General features: G+C 30.1%; 2 protein-coding genes across 2 annotated transcripts; both read right to left on the reverse strand.

Moving 5' to 3' along the window:
- Positions 1 to 863: 863 nt before the first annotated feature.
- LOC101218234 (bromodomain-containing protein 4A) lies at positions 864 to 6,007 on the reverse strand. The gene is made up of 9 exons (XM_011660330.2): positions 5,460 to 6,007; positions 4,749 to 4,794; positions 4,587 to 4,665; positions 4,448 to 4,493; positions 4,250 to 4,348; positions 3,300 to 3,368; positions 2,855 to 3,212; positions 2,595 to 2,752; positions 864 to 2,220 (listed from the first exon to the last, which is right to left on the reverse strand). The coding sequence occupies exons 1-9, from the start codon at positions 5,931 to 5,933 to the stop codon at positions 1,210 to 1,212; spliced, it is 2,340 nt and encodes a 779-aa protein (XP_011658632.1). The 5' UTR covers positions 5,934 to 6,007; the 3' UTR covers positions 864 to 1,209.
- Positions 6,008 to 11,026: 5,019 nt separating this feature from the next.
- LOC101213534 (protein EXORDIUM-like 5) lies at positions 11,027 to 12,421 on the reverse strand. The gene has a single exon (XM_004144902.3). It carries the CDS (start codon positions 12,332 to 12,334, stop codon positions 11,294 to 11,296), a length of 1,041 nt encoding a protein of 346 aa, XP_004144950.1. The 5' UTR covers positions 12,335 to 12,421; the 3' UTR covers positions 11,027 to 11,293.
- Positions 12,422 to 17,881: the final 5,460 nt, after the last annotated feature.

Genomic DNA, 17,881 nt, shown 5'->3' on the forward strand with positions numbered 1-17,881 from the left:
GATATCGATAGAAGGGATGAATCGAATTTCCATTACATGGTAGAAAAATTCACAAATCATGAAAAATAAACATCAAAATGACACTAATATAAATAATAGACATGTTTGCGTATGTGAAAATAATATAATATTTATGTACTAATTTAAATTTATTTTTTGAACTTTTTTGTTTTTATAATTTTTTTCAAAAATATTCATGGAAATCGAAAACATAACATTAAGATCTCGATATATTCATCAACATCCGTATTTCAAACATCGGTTAAAACATAAAATTCGATAAAATCTCGTCAAATTCAAAAATAAAAATTTTTAGTCCTTAAAACATACTAAAACAATAATTTGGTGAATAAATAAAAATTTCATATCAAACTATGATGGTGAGTTAATAATCAAATACACAATTAACCGTTAATTACAAGAATAACTACTGTGATTAATAACACTTTAATAGTTCAATAAATTTTAGGTTAAAATTTTGGTTTGGGTATATAATTTGAATTCAATATGAGTAATTTTGAACTCTTTTTTTAAGCTAAAAGGTTATTATGAAACATTGGAAAGGCATTTTTAACTCTTGAAATTTTACACAAACTACAAAATTCATGATATTTTGTCTAATTTAACCAAAAATAAATAAAGTCTACTCAACCTAATTCCATCCTTCATTCAAGGTCAAATATCATAATTCAATTCATTTATGATTTGATTCCAAATTCAAACCTCTCATTCTTGACATTTCGTGCCCAAAAGAATGGTGTAGATTAAGCCAAAACAAACAGGCTATGTAATTCACAACCAAAAAAATGTAAAGTTAAGACTTAATGGATTCAACATCACTTGGAAGTACAAGAAATCATGCATTCATCAACCAAATCCTGCCATAGCTGAGATTATTGAAAATGTGAAAAATAGGAAAGAAACAATATATATATATATGATTTCAGAAAAAAAGAAGAAAAAAGAATCTTCCTACACTTTTCCAAGGACAGAAAATGGCATATATCTCTTTTTTTTTCCCCTGAAGCTAAAAAATTAGGATACATAAATCTGTACAAGAACCCCTCTTCTAATGTTTTTACAACACAATTTGGTAGATTTGATAAGGCTCCACCTTTGTAAGTAACTCCAGGCAAGAGCAATAGATCTCAAACCCACCATTTCTATGGTTAATCAACAAGTTGAAAAATAATTAATAATTAGTAATCCTCATAGCTGTAAAACCAAATCAGGGTGAGCAGAGTCCACCTTACTAGAGCTAGGTGATCCTGGAGATTTAAATCTCACGTTCAGGTCCGGAGGAACTGATTCCGGTTTGTATATTGTTGTTACTACTGCATCTGTTTTCTCTGCTGGTTGTTTTCCTTGATGCCAAGGTGATCGTAAATGTGGACTGGCTACAGGGTTGATAAGACCGTCGCTCCCCGACCCAACCAATGAACTGGAAGAGTTTGTTGTACTAGGATTGTTTTCTGGGCATTTTGGTTCTTTCGGGTTCAGATTGGTTGCCATTGCTGGAAGGATGAAATTAGCATTTGTCCTGGAAATCGTCTCGAGCATTTGAGATGACTGAGGCTTCACACCAGCGGAATCCGACGGTCCTATTAGTTTCCCCCTGTGAGCAGAGAGATCAAAACCATAAGCTCCATTGAATCCATTCATACCAGGGTGGATTGATGGACTATGGTGTTTATGAAATGAAGGCCTTGAGATTGGAATACTACTTTCCAATACATTATAATTGCCACTGGGTTTCGATCCTTCAACTGTTTCCGCCTGCCCCTTGCATTGCTCAGAAGATTGTTGAGTACTCGATGGTGATGACGAAACTGCAACAAACTCAGTTGGAGGCCTGTTTACCTGGCCACCTGAACTGGGGGCACGAGAAAGCTCATCATGCGTCTTATGTGATGTATCAGCTTCAGAGTTGTCAGATGACCGAACCCTCTTTTGTTCATTAGTAAGAGGCTTTACATCTGGATCCGAACTTTCATGCCCAAGAAAGGGCTGCAACGTCGACATTTTACTGGGTTCTGCTTGTGGTAGAAACACCCTCTTTGGTGTGATATCATTTTCTATAACCCATCCAGGACCGAAACCCGAACCTGAAGGCAAAGATCTTTCAATCTTCTTAGAAGCAACTGTCCAAGCCACAGATCCAAGATCCGCAGCAAATCGAGCGAGGCTTCGTGCATATGCATGCTCCAAGAAAAGGCCAACCTGAATCACATGAAGAACAAGTTATCCACCAGAAAAGTCTATAGAACTCGTGTAATTCAATCAGCCAGAACCAAATAGAGGTGTGTTTTCAGCAATATTAGATAGATGAGGACAGAAAATATTTATGCCAACACAATTAACAAAATATCAGAAACTGAAAATAACAGCCCCATCCTCAACTATGTTTTTATATCTTATTCGACAACAAAGGGCTATATCAGACGCCACAGCTCCAACTTGGGAATCAGCAACGAAATAACTGATTCAGAATTTCTGATTGCAATTGAATAAATTCAGCATTCAAAATATACATTCGGCATTCCAAGCATGAGATGTAAAAGATAATGTTAACAGTAATTAAGTTAGATACATACTGGCATTAAAACCTTCCTCTCTCTATCAAATGTATTCAACACAGCGGGCTCTAGCATAGCAGTTGCCGCCTGAAATTGGCTATATGTATTACGCCTATTCTCCTCGGAGACAATAGGTTTTTTTCCCTGCCTCACTGAATTAAATCTCAGTGCAGAACCTGGCAGAAAAGAATGGTTTTTGAATCAAAATGTAGAGTTGTATCTTAGTAGCACCCCACAGGAGGATGCTAGAATACAAATGCTCGCCTAAGACTTCATACCTGTAATATCCTCACTTCTATCAAATCTGCTCGGGTTAAACAAATTAAATGCGGCGTCACTATTATTAGAAGAAAAGGAGAATCTCCCAGAAAAATCAGCAAAACTAGGCTTTTCCAAATGATGAAGACCTTTCCTCAAATCGCTGGACCGATTTGCATTTTCACCACCAGTAGCAAGAGTGGCATCTGGGGAAAACTCTGAACCAGCACGTTCCAAGGAAGGTCTACCTAATGGTTTCTTTAAATTCTTGGTTGGTGGTCTACCTCTTCTCACCACTTTAGGTTCTGGTTCATTATCATCACTATCTTGTCTCAAGTTCTTAAAATTCTTTTTTGCCAACTCTTGTATGGTACGTGCCTGACAAAATTATAATAACTTTTAATATATGTGCATTGTGCAAAATGAAAACATAGACAGAGAAAAAAAAGTTTGTGAAAATCAAACCTGCCGAAAATATATAGTATCCGGCGAATTATATTGCATTGCATTCGAACTGATTAAGAGAACGTCTTTCTACAGAGAGAGTAAAACAGAACAAACATTATATCAATACTAAAAAACAAAGCATAGAACTCTTAGAACTTGAGAAGAGCACTAAGTTGTAGGCTGTTGATCTAAAACTTAAAGGGTCAACAAAACAAATGGGAAAAATCTATATCAAAGGAAACAGGCATTTACTTAACAGATGATGCACAATGCACATACAATGAAGCAATGCCTATACACGTATGCAGAATAGCTAAAGGTAAATGGATTATAAGATTATTTGAGAAAATTGACAGCTGGAGAACAGATAGAGAGGAAAGCAGATTGCAAAATAATAAAGGAGAAACCTCATGAAATCTTGAACCATACTCTTATCGAACTAAAACTGCAAAGTAACACTGTGCTAACTTGTTGCACATTAAAATAAGCTATCCTAAATTTTAAACCAAGTTCTAGAACAAGGATTCTATTTCTCACAACCAGTTTGTTCAGAATCAAGCATCCCTGTTCACTTATATAAATTAATCAATAGACCACACGGTCGGGAAGATTTTCTATGCAAAAGAAAATAGAATTTTTAGAACCAAATAAACAGAACAGAAGGAAAAGAAAATCACGCAAATAACAGAAAGAGCTCTGCATTAAAGACTACAATGCCTAAATCATGAGTGATTGAAGGTTGCAGTCTTCATTATTCAGAATGCCATCAAGATATCAAGTGAATCACCCTATTTCATTCCAACTTGACAAATACATTTAAGAATATTCATGACAGACGCAATTCAATTAGCACCATGAGAAAGTTCAATCTTGTAGTGGCTGAACATGAGGTTATCTAGAATTCAGCAGAGCAGGAAAGGAAAACTAACAATTTAAACAAAACAGAAAACAATAAAGACTGATCGTACTTCGAACTGTTCCAAGGTGCTATAAGCTCCAGAAGTAAGCTTCTCCCGCACAGTCCCAAAATCCATAGGATGATCTATAATTTCGTGATAGTCTGGAAGCTACAATTAATAATTTCAAAAGTAAAATCAATATAAGGATAGGACAAAGCAATATCATGAAACCCAAAAGCTGATTGTGTCATCACTCCCAAAACCAACCTCGTTGGGGTCCACTGGTTCGGAAAACACACCATAGACGTCCTTCCTGAAATTAAAAGCACCAAGAAAATTAAATATTAAATAAAAGGGCACACCGCACAGTGTCAAAAACACAGAAAGAAGAGCTAAAAAAACACACTTTTGAAGCCTGTCGAGGATGAAAACTAAAAGCTTCTTATCTGGTAAAGGCGTCGAGGGTCCCGAATCCATATGCAACCCTGCATATAATTATGTCTATAATAATTAAAAACAGTCACAAACATAGTTTTCAAAGAAGTGGCGTGTGATTATTGACAAAAACCTTGAAGGGTTTCTGATGGGTTTGTAGCAGAAATGGACTTTTCACCCTGAAACATCAAAAGGAATAAACCAATGGCAACAGTTACACTAAGCAAATAATTTTCCCATTATGGGCGAGGCTCCCAGAAACAGAATAGATCTAATTAAAAAGGTAAACAGGACTAGGAATCAGAGTGCCACGAATGGGAAAAAAAAAAAAAAAAAGAACACATCTATCACCATAGAAATAATTAAGGGGAGAAAAGACAAATCTGAACTTTTTCGTTTAAAAATACGACAGTCAAATCATATGGTTTTTAAGGAAGATATAAGTAAGTACCCAGTAAATGCTAATATATCAAATTGTGAGCATCAAAAGTTAAATATGCTGAAGATAAGAATTTGAACCAAAACTAAAAGCCAGCGTTAACCCATTTCAAATCCAGTAAGTCAACCATCCTTGACTGAGATACTCAAAAACTCAACTACAAAATTCAAAAGTGCGAAATTCAAGGAAACTCTTTCAAATATTGTCAACGTATTTTTCTCCTCACACCCGCAAAAACCAAATTGAAAAGGAAAAAAAAAAAAAAAAAAAACGTACAAATCTCCCCCAAAAAAAATTGGCGCCTTAACAAGATCAACCCCCACTTCCCCACCAAAAATAAAAAATAAAAAATAAAAAAACCCCAAAAATAAATAGCACATGAAAAACCCTCAAATTTTGCAGTACCTTCTCGGAGTCTTGAATCCTAGATCCCTCCGCAATCGAACCGATCTTCCGCTTCTTGTTAATCGAAGCAGCATTACCATCCCCCTCCGCATTAGAATCAGACCCACAAGAATTAAGAGACGAAGAATTGACTGGGGATTTCTGGGAGTGCAATCTGAGAACAAGCTTGAGTTTCTTCTCGCGGCGGCTACCAGCCAATTGGTGGTTGTATTCAGCATCTGGGTGGTCATCAGTGACGTTATCGGGAGTGAGGTCTTCGGAGTTGGGATTCCGGCGAGTAGATCGGCGCAAGGGAGTTGAGGAGGCGTAATTAGGGTTGGAAATTGAGGGGGAAGAGTTGTTGTTGTTGTTGATTCGTTTTGTTTGATGTTGTTGGTGTTGTTGTTCTTGTTGTTCCTTGAGATTCCGCTTTTGAAGATCCAACAGCGATGGCCGCCCTTTCTTCCTCTTCTTCCTCTCCACTACCTTACCCATTTTTTGCTGCTTCCTCTGTTTCTCTCTCTGCCCTCTCTCTCTCTCCTCTCTCTCCGGAGAGATAAAACAAACAAAAGCCGTATTATTCTTTTATTACCATTATTATTATTATTGTTATTATTATTATTTTCTTTTTCAATTATTTCAATTCCTTCTATATATATACACACACAACAAAGTTTAAAATATCAATCTCTATTATAATTTAGATTTAATATTATAAATTTTAATTTTTTTAAGAAAGATAAAAAAGAATAAAATAAAATATTTATACAAAATTTTACTCTACAATTTTGATAAAGTGCATCATATGTGACAAATTTTCTAAATGTAAAATTTTTCAAAAATATTGATTTTTAAATAAATAATTTTATATTTTAAAATAGCAAATAACCCTTTTTTAAAAACATCTCGTTTCCATGTTTGTTTATTTATGTTTCGTGATTTCTTTTACTATAACGTAAATGAATTTACTCTACATATCAATTGATCTCGTAGAAATATAAATTTTTAAAAAGTGGATAGAGATTTGAATCTTTCATTTTGGGTGTTGTTGAACTAAAAATAAAACAGATTTTAAATGGTTGGAGATTTAAGTTGGTAACTCTTCTTCTCGAGGGGAAAAAAAAGTTTATAACTCTATTCGTATTAGTTCACTTGTATTTTTTTACAGTTTTAATTTATAAAAAAAGTGACGAGAAAATAGTGTGGTGGATTGATTGTATAAGGTCATACACGTAGTTATTGGAAAACATAACACAAATGGAATACTCATAACAATAATAACCCCATCTGCTAGCAAACTCTATTTTCTACTTCATAATTTATTTCAAAATCCTCCTTTAGTGCAATTTTTATTTTTTCACTCAAATGTTTATTATCTTTTTTTCTTATATCTGTACTGTTATAATTCAAACTAAAATAATGTACGTTTTAAACAGAAACTATTGAAACTTAACTATTTTTTTTTCTCCTTTGTTCTTAATTTTTGTTCAATTTTAATATTAGTTAATTTTCACGTTAATTTTAAATCTAGCATTTAAAAGTTAACTTTTACTAATAAATATTAAGGCAAATATCAATTTAAATTGTAGGCTACAAGGATGGTATCAACTTAGGCAATGAACTAGTAATTGTATTGATTATTTAAACTATAAATTAATAATTGTATCAATTTAAATCTTAATTTTTCACAAACTTATCGAATTAAACACAAACTTAAATAAATATAAAATTTTAAACTCTCAACTTTCACAAGTCTATTTAAATAAAACACAAATAGAGAGTTTAAACTTATACAACCGCATGAATTCGATATTTAAATTGACATATTTATAAAATTTCAAGTTTTAAGTTAATAAATCTATTAATTTGAGATTTAAATTGATATAATTATTAGTTTATGGTTCAAATTAATACCTTCACTCTATGTAAATTGATATTATTATTGTTATAATTTAAAGTTATTTTTAAATATAGCGAAAAAAAAAGTTTACAACAATATAAAAAATGAGTTGGAATGAAGTGGCTTTGAAAACATAATATAAAAGTAACAAATTAAAATGAAATTGTAACTTTTGAGGAGGTGGAAGGCATGCTTGTCACGTGACTTTCTCAGAGCAACTAATGAGTGTTTGACACGTGGGGCCGAGAATGCCTCTGTTCGAAACTAAATTTGTTCGAAACTTTTGTCATTTTCTTGGAATTGTATACGTGGCGGGCACAGAAATTTTTGAAGGGTTGCAATAATCCTTTGACAAAATAATAATGTTTCTATTTCTTCGTTTTTTCTTTTTCTTAAAATATTAAAAAAATACTTCTTTTTGTATATTAATTTTGTTGTTTTTTGTAAGAAAATTAATTTTGTTGTTATTTTATATTAGCTAGAGTAATTAATTTTAATTATGTATGTTTCATCCAATAATTATCTTTTACTATTATTATTATTTTTAAAAGAAAATAATCAGGTGAGGCTTAATAATTTGGTGGCCCGATGGAATTGTAATGTAATATAAAACGTACTTTTTGTTTGATACGTAAGATAAAATTCATTTTGTTCCAATGTTTTTCAATCTAGTCTAATTTTTTATCGTTCTTGAGTTTCACAATCACATCTTCGATTACTCGTACTTTTCGTTCACAGTAGTTTTGATTACATTTTAGCATCTAAGTTTTTTATTTTAAAAATTAAATTTATTATGTTTTCACATTCATCCAATTCATGAGCAAATTATAATTAACAATAAAACCTAAATAATAATTTCTTTCCAAGATTGGGACAAAATTTTCAATCTATGTTTATAAACTATATAATATTACGACATAATAACTTTACAACTTTTTAAATATAAAACAGGTTCACAAATAATAGTTAATTGAGTAAATTTTAAGCAATTTATTAAAACTAATTTACGATTGTTTAAATTATAATCAATTTTTAAAATTATTCTATCGATCATATACCTGAAAACATGAAATAAAACTATGGTTTTCATTTAATTCATTATTTTCAAACCTATGTATTCAGATTCTTTATTAAACATGTCCTAATATATTTGTTTGAATCGTCGTTAAAAAGCTTGGGAGGAAGCAACACAATTTTGACGATAAAAAAACATCAAATGGATTTATAAATCAAATCGTTGCAAAAATTTACATCGGTAATTATATTGATAGAATTTTATTAGTGTATATAAGTATTTATCATTGATAATATTTAAATGAAATGTATTCTATGAATCTTTTAGGCTAACACATATTTGTCAAATAAATCAAAAAAATAATTTTGTTTTCTTTTTCCTTCAAAACTCAAATATCTCTCATCCCATCTCGAGCTCTCCCACCATTTAGTATTTAAAAACAAAAAGCAATCGAAAGCGAAAGCGAAAGAAAATCAAATAAACACAAAGTATAATAAAATGTGTACTTTTAGTCCATAAAGTTTGAAGTTTATGTCTATTTGGTCCTTAAGGTTTCAAAACATACATCTTAGTCCCTCGTATATAAAGGATATTTATAATTAATGGTTTTCGATCTAACTCTTAGTTATTTACTAGACTGTTAGGGTGACGATGTAGATGCTGATATGTATTTGATGACATGTTGATAATATTTAATTAGTTGAAAAATAAAATAAAAACGAATTTAAAAATCGTAAATAAAGCTTCAAAAAATATAAAAAATGTTAAAATGAAATAAAACACTAAAAACTACAAGTTTATCAAATGATCGATGTCGTGTATTCAAGAACGTGTATTTTATCAATATAATACAAAATTTTAAAAAGTTAAAAGGTTCCTCCCTACATTACAAACTTAGAAGCTTTTGTTCAAGAGATTCCATAATTTTACGAAGAATCTCACAAGGAACTAAACCAGGAGATGGAGCAAAAAGAAAGAAGAAGGATAAGCTTTGATGAAATGGAGGATGCTAAAGCGATAAAAGCTTTAGCATAATGAATCACCTCGACCATGAAAAGATAAATAATTCGAAAGAAGAGGAAAAAAAAAAACAGATTAGTTAATCACAAAACGATAATTCACAAAATGACTTTTTAAAACCTCTAATTAAAAATTAAAATCTTAAATTTTTAACACCACATATATGGTTTGACAATCTAATTAAGTTCTCACGGTCACGTGAGGTTCAAAGCTGTTGGGCCGAAGCCTTTCTCATTTGTGGGCCCATAAAATGGGCCTCACGTGACTTTAATTTCCCCTTTAAATAGTTTGACATTTTTTCCACTTACCAAATTTTCTGTTGCATTTTTTCAAATCTTTTAATTTCTTTCTTTATTCAATTGAAACACTTTACAATTTAATCTTATAATTTAGCATCTTTAATCATAAATTTTGTAGTGTAACAACTACAAACATGACAATTGACAAACAATTTGAACATCCTCTTAAATATTAAGGGCATTTTTTAAAATAATAAAATATTTACGAGCTATAGCAAAATTTTAGATTTTACAGTTATTAAATATGCTATTAGACTATCACTGTAACATATAAATTACTATTAGAATTTGCTATAGGTTGTAAATATTTTGTAAAATCTACTATTTTAAAAAAATTTCCTCAATATTACTCTAAAATTTATAAACCTAAAAAAAAAACAATTCAATTTGAACTAAATCAATTGTAAATAAAAATTATCTTGAAGTGATGTTGTTTTTCTTTCACTCTAGCAATTTAAGGGTGGAATTAAAATAAGTATAAGTTTTACATTATAATTTTCAAAATGATATTTAAAGTAGGATAATTTTAAAAAATAACCAATTTTACAAAATATTTACTACCTATAGCAAATTTTATCACGGATAGTTATCGATATGCTAGAGTGATGGAAGACTAATAAGGATAAAATTTAAAATTTTACTATAATTGGTAAATATTTTAATTTATTTTGTTATTTTAAAAAATGTGCCAGAGAATAAGTTATTATTAATAAAAGATATTCTATTTAAATTCGTGAGGAAGAAAAATAAATTTAAAAACAAAAAGATGTTTGAGGGGCAAAAGTGTATCCATTGATATTTTTGTTTCTTTTTTGGGAATCAATTCCAATAATCAATTAGTTGGGAAGCACATCTACCTTCCCAACACCAACAAAAGTCAAATTATAGTACAAGTGTGAATTCACATAAATTGCTTCCAACAAATTATTCTTCTAATCCATGGGTCATTGTTTCATAGACATTTTATTATTAAAAATATACGTTTTGAAATTTGATGAACCGTCTTTACATATTTATAGATTAAACGTGTATAGTTTTAAAACTCAATGACCAAACATACTATTTTTCATAACTTATAAACTAAAAATGTAATTTTTCATACATTAGTTTTCAATATTTACATATTGAACTTTAGAACTATCTTTCATATTTGTCAATTTAAACATTTCTATGATATATAACTTTATTGATTAAAACCTAGAACTTTTGTAGACAAACTAATTTAAACGTTTAATTGATATTTTTCTTTCAAAATTTGTTATTGCATCAATTAAGTCTATATATATGTCAGAATTGGAGATATGAATACATTTTTCTTAATAAAGAGTCTATTTCATGTATGACAATTCAAGTGTTGGATTCAAACAATAATACACTTTAGTATGAAGACTGATTCATATTATTTGCTACAATTTTAATGTTCTTATTTTAGAAAAGTTTATTATTTACAATAGGTGTTACATGGTAACAACCAAAAATAAAATGTATACTTTGCTATATATATATGTGTGTGTGTGTATTTAAGGGGAAAAAAACATAATTAAGAACAAAGCTTAGTATCCTTATTTTCTATATACCATTTAATTAAAAAGGAAAAAAAAGAAAAACTTCATCTTCCTCCTCAGTCCAAAGCGTTGGGCCCTGCGCAGGCTTTTAATACCGGACTCCATAGCCACTGCACTAAAAACCTTCGTCCATTTCCCCCATTCAAATTATAACTCCTCCCTTCTCTATCCTTCATCACCGCTCCAATATACCCTCCTCCTCCCCCGCTTCCGTACAACCCCTCACACAGATCCCCAATTTCTGTTGGCGCCGTCGGATCCTCTCCCGCGTACCAAGCATTCACCAATGGATTCGACGACATCTCCGCCAACTCATGTCCGATTACACTTATCATTCCGTCCACCCCCACATCCCCGTTCGGCGGCGACAGCGCCGCTGTCCCTCCTCGGCCTATGTACCCCGGGACGGCGAACGGATAAGCACATACCTCTGGACATTGCTCGCCGGAGTTTCCTACCCAGGCGTACGGTAACGTGTAACCGACCATCGATGGAAAGGTGAAGTAATGAAATCCACAAACGGCTCTGCAGAAATCTTGTACAATTACGTCGCCGGATGTTAGGATTAAATAGATTCCGTTGCGATGGTCGACGGGAAGGGATCCGGAGTTGACGGCGGAGGCTATGACTTGTTGGATTGAGAGACGGGTGAGTTGGGTGCCGAGGGAGTATCGGTGATTGGAATACTCGCCGGCGACGACGACGGAGCGAGAGACATTGGCGCCAGTTTGGTCGGTGTAGAGAGATACCGTCCGCCACCACTCAGAGACGGAAGGCGAAGGAGCGTCGGAGGAGATGGAGGACAAGAAATGTTTGATCAGAATCTTTTGGGGAAGAGCCCATTTGCCGTACCAAATAATGTAAATGTTGATAGGTGAAGAGGAGAGAACCGGCCCCATGTGGTACCGAAGATTGACCAAATCAGAGGAGCCTTCGAATTTCTTGGAGGAGGAAAGAGGCGGCGGTGGAAGTTTGGGGTTGTGGACAGAGGCTGATCCTGGCCCGAATCTCGAAGAAGAAGAAGAAGGTGTAGCCTGAACATGGGTTCTAAGGATGAGGAGAACTGAGAGAGGAAGGAGAAGATAAAGGGGAGACATTTCAAGGGCGGTGAAGCGGTGGAGACGGCGGCGGAGAAGTGGTGGAGAAGAGAGGGATATTTAAAGGGAGGGTGAATGAGAGTGAAGTTGGAGACAGCTAGTTATGTGGCTTTACTACTTGTAGGGCACCAGACTTTTAATTACGATTTTACCACTACTTTTCTTCCCTTTTTTTCTTTTTGAAAAAATGGTTACAACATTTTTTTTCCCCAAATTTTTTGGGTATTTTTAATCTATTCATGTTTAGCCATGAAAAAAATTGTCTATATTATATATTTTTATATTTTCGTGATAACAATAATAATTTTTATTTGATAAAATAAATTTAAATTTTAATAAAATTAAGAATCGGCCAAATAAGGATGAACCTAATAGGAGTTCGAGAAATGATAGAAGTTCAAATAGTGTAATTTGGACCCAAAGAAAAAAAAGAGTTAGAAAGGCAACATAGTTAATATTCATCGTAAGCTTTTATTGATTTGTTTCCATAGCAAATATTCTATACCAAGTTTTTATTTACACGTTAACGTGAGGCATCTTCTAATCTCGTTCTATTTATTTCATTTTTAGTTTTCACCGACAATCTTAGCAATGAAAAAATTGGAAATTGTTATAGATAGCACAAAAAAAAAATGAAATTGTTTATAAAGAGTTAGATGAATTTAGGTATATTTTGTAAATAGTTTAAATATTTTGTTATTTTTTAAAATGTGTTTCTTATTTTTAATTTTGGAAATTTTAATATATGTTATTGAATAGGCATTTTAAATAGATTGAAGATATAGTTATCCAAAATAGTCCTTTCTAACACAAAATAGGCAACAAAAAGAAAGGAGTCAACTTTAAGTAATTGACATTGATATTAAAATTATTCTTCCATTACACTTTTTCTTTAATATGTGATTGTCACATAGGTATAAAAAGTATCTAAATCGCCACAAATTTTCAAACTATAATAATAATAGATATAAAATGTTGGGCAAACTAATATTTTCTGCTTTGTGTATGAGTATTTGATTTTTTCTAAAAAAAGAAAAAAAATACATTTTGAACTTCCTATATATATATATATATTGAACTTGATGATAAGATTAAAGGTTGTTTGAGTGGAATTTCAGTGGATGGTAATTTTATGGATATTATGTAACGCCCTACGTTTAGGATTTGGAATTCAAATCTTTGATATTTCTCTACATCTCCTGCGATCTGACAACATCATTTCAGCATGTTTTGTCAAACCACGTTTAACTTTAGAGTTTATATGATTGAGTCACTGAAAAGAAAGATGCACCTTGTTGGTACATGCATTAGCTTTTAAGTCTTTATCGACTTTACTTTCAAGTTCTCAATATTTATTTCATTCAAATTTGATTTCGGTTCATTCATGTCCTCCTTCTAAACTCATGGTGTTGCATATTAACACTGTCTGCATAAAACATTTTTTTTATAAAAAATACAAATATAACAAGAAAATTATTTTAAAATTAAAATTAAAACGGTTTAAAATCAATTAATAAACTTAAAACAAACCTTTACAAAAATTGAGATTAAAAACATAAATATTGATATATGTGAATGAAATTGAAACTAAACTCAAATCCCAAAATAATAGATAAAAAATTAGTTGGAAATAAAACACTTTCTCCCTTAAGTTATAAGCTATAACTCATTTATTTAATGAAATAAATTGTACTAAAAGATAATTAAATAAGATTTTTGGAGGATGTTTTTAAATATTCAAAATAGAAAATTTACACGTTTCATTTATTTGCACTAAGAGAAAATTAATTGATGTGATAGTTAGGACGTTAGTGTTACGAATCCTTTTGATAATTATTTCACATAGCTCCTAAGTGTAGTTTTTAAATTATTCAAAATATAGCTCTAAAATGTAGTTCTTTCTAGACTTTATAATAACACTAATTAAAATAAAACAAAACGATTACATAAATTACAAACAACCAAATTGTGTTGTAATTAAAAAAATAATCGATTAGTGTATACTATTTTTAAAAATTGCAAATAAAAAAAGTTTGATAGACTTCAATTGTTCAATTGATGACGGTTGTGACTATAAGAATGTTTATCAACAATAGAAATTTATTGATTGATGCTTCGATATATTTTTATGGTAAAAAATTGGAGAGTAGTAGGTCGTTTTCATCAAATATAACAATTTAAGAAGAAGAAAAATTATTGGATATTTTGAAAGACATCAATCAATCTCACTATAATGACTGAGATTGAATGAGGTAAATCAAATTTTATGGCTTTTGTGTCAAATTAATTAAAGCTTCAATTAAAAGCCAAACATTTTTATCAATAATTTTTATTTTTGGTTCATACATTTTTTTATATTGAAAAAGACACTTCACATGTATTATAACTCATCTATAAAGACCACTTAATTACTAACAAGCTATATTTTATTATTATTATTATTATTATCATTCACTTTAATTTCTTTAAAAAAAGAACACAAGTCAACTTTTCAAAAAAAGAAAAAAATTGTTTATGAAAAATTGTTTTTGGAATTTTAGTGAGAAATCAAATTATTACCAATTCATCCAACTCTTTTAAATTTAAATAAATTTGTTTCTATTTTATAAATAATTTTTTTGGTTATCCAATAAAATATTAAATTAGTTATGCAATTCAAAAATTCTTAACCTAGTTTATATCATATGAGTTGAATTTAATTTTTAGTTTAGATTGGATCGATCATATCTAACGTATAAATAATTATTACAAATGAAGATGGAGCTTTCTCAAAAGTCAATTTTTTTCCAATAATACAATAAAAGTTTAATTAAATTATAAAAATTAAATTAAGAATTACGTTCGAAAATTAAAAAAGATATATATATATATATATATATATAATTGAAACCTATTTACTTTTTGTAGTTTGATATAATTTTCTTACAAGTTTTCGATAATAGTTTTATAAAATCAACCCTACCAATATTTCTTTTATTTTTAAAAGTACGAACTTTGAAATTTTTTTTTACTATTGAAGTCAAATTTTGAAAACCAGTATTTGAAATTTGATTATTAATTTTTTTACTTATGGAGAATGCAATTAAATCCATTAAAAACTTTAAACAAAATGGTTACTTAAGTTATAAAATTTTCCAAATTATATGAATAAATTAAGTTTTTATTATCTACCAATATATTATTTAAGTTAAAAACTATTTTTATCCAATATTTTAGACTAAATCATTAAATAATAATAATAACAATAAAACGGTTGAAAGTATTTATAAATATAATTTTTTTTATTATTGATGATATAAACTACTATACTTTATCAAATTATATATTTATGAAAACTTAAGGTAAGAAACTAATTTATATTTAAAAAATTAATAAAGAAGACGGAGTCAATTATCCAATAAAACAGCAAATAAACAACCAAAATTAAGTAACATTAATATACATTTATCATCCATTTCTTCATAAATTCTCATAAGGACCCACATGACCATTTGGTACCATATCATGAATGCATCAACAACATCAAACTTAATAAAACAAATTAGACTACTTAAAATCCTCGACCATCATTCACAATGTCAATAGTAAATGCTTTTTTAAGTCGACAAATAAGCTTTTTATAACGACTCAAATCTAAGATTTAGAATCATTGTTCAGTAACTGAATTAAGGCTTCAACATTTTCCTAATTTCCGACGACCGACAAACAAAAATGAGTTTCAATATCATATTATTTATGTCTTTCTATTAATATGTTTGTTTTTTTTACGTCTTTACATACTAATTAACTAGTTGTAATTTTCTTAATTAATAACTTATCTAACTATTATCATAATGAGTTTAGTTCGATGAGAATTGACTTGATAATTTTATATTAAAAGCGAGAAGTTCAATTCTCTATTCATATCTTTCAAATGTTAGGAGTTTGTCCCTTATATTCCTCGTATGTATAATTAGGTTGCTCACTATTTAATGAGTTGGGCTTCTTCAAACAGAGATCATGGTCAATGGACCGATGTGTTTCCTATGTGGTTGAAAACTAACGTATTTCAACGCAATGTTAATCTTTGTAATCCATTGTTCTTTAACGAAGATTCATGATTTGATTGTAAAAATAAAACTAACGTAGCTATTGAGTAATATGATTATAGCACTAAGTGATTAATATCTACAATACTTTATCTAAATTATATCAAATATGCAACTTTCTTCTATTGTCAATTTTTTTTTCATGGGACCTAATGCCAATAAAACTTAATTGACATAAAGTTTGAGCTATCAACATGTCAAATGTTTGAATCTTCAATTTCACACATCTTTATTTTTCCAGATAAGCGAGATAAAACAAAAGGTCATCCGCAAAAATAAGTTTAATTCAATAGTATTGACACGACTTTCATTTCAAGAGGTCAGAGGTTCAATCTTCTACCTCATATATTATACTCACCAAATATAAAAGTCATCGAAAGCACAATGTAACTTGAGACTCTCGACCTACCAAAATTGTACTCGCACCACGAAGCTAAACAATTGAAATTTACTCATAGGATGTCATTTGTTTGTATTTCAATTTTTTAGTATTGTAGGGAGGAAACAAAGATTGTTATTATCATTTTTTTACTTTATTGATACAAAATGTGTGTTTTTGGGCTTTAGCAAGGGCCCATCATTGAGAGAAATCTTATATTCTTAGTTGAAATAAATGGGCCTAATATATTATGATGTATATGTCAAGTATACATTGTTTTCTCCTCACAACCTTCTTGTTGATGTTTGCTTTAGTTTATGGTAATAATAATTTTAAACTTTTTAAAGATATTTTTTTTCATTACTTTTATAGATTTAAAAAATAACGTTCGCTTTCGAAAGTTCACAACCGCGAGAAATCTAGTAATTGATATACTTTTTTAGGCTATATACAGAGAAAACGGTCTTTTTTTGTTTTGGTATCGATTTTAGTCTATTATGTTATGTATATATCTTCTTTACCTTTAACCAATTTATACCATCAAATATTTTTGCATTGACATATGACTAACGTGTACATATATATTTGGAGAGAATGAAAACTAAGCACGGTAACGTACATCTGTTCATTTAGAGCAAGCATGGTTGTGAGATAGTCTTAAATGGTCTAAATCATCGAAAAATTACACCCAAATATACTTTAATCATTCAAAGTAAAATTGACCGACACGAGATTAATGTCAAACTAGTAAAAAAAGAAGAAGATAAAAGGGGCTTTTGGAATATTCAAAGTTGGACATAAGATTTGTTGTTTGTTACTTTCTACTTTTGTGAAAAAGAATATGACTTTTAAAGTGCTTTTTATTTTATTTTATGAGTAATACATTTGTCGAGAGACGATGATAAAACTTTAGTGTTTTTAAAGTATCGTGTAATTAATTTTTAGTATTTGCGGAGACGAAGATAAAAACTTCTAACCTTAAAAGGAATTACATGTGAGTTTTTACGAGTTGAACTCACTTTAGTATTTTAAAAGTATCTTATCATTTAAGTACTCCATATGCTTATATTAATTGTATCT

This window comes from Cucumis sativus, chromosome 7 (assembly GCF_000004075.3).
Source record: "Cucumis sativus cultivar 9930 chromosome 7, Cucumber_9930_V3, whole genome shotgun sequence".
NCBI classification, from domain to species: domain Eukaryota; kingdom Viridiplantae; phylum Streptophyta; class Magnoliopsida; order Cucurbitales; family Cucurbitaceae; genus Cucumis; species Cucumis sativus.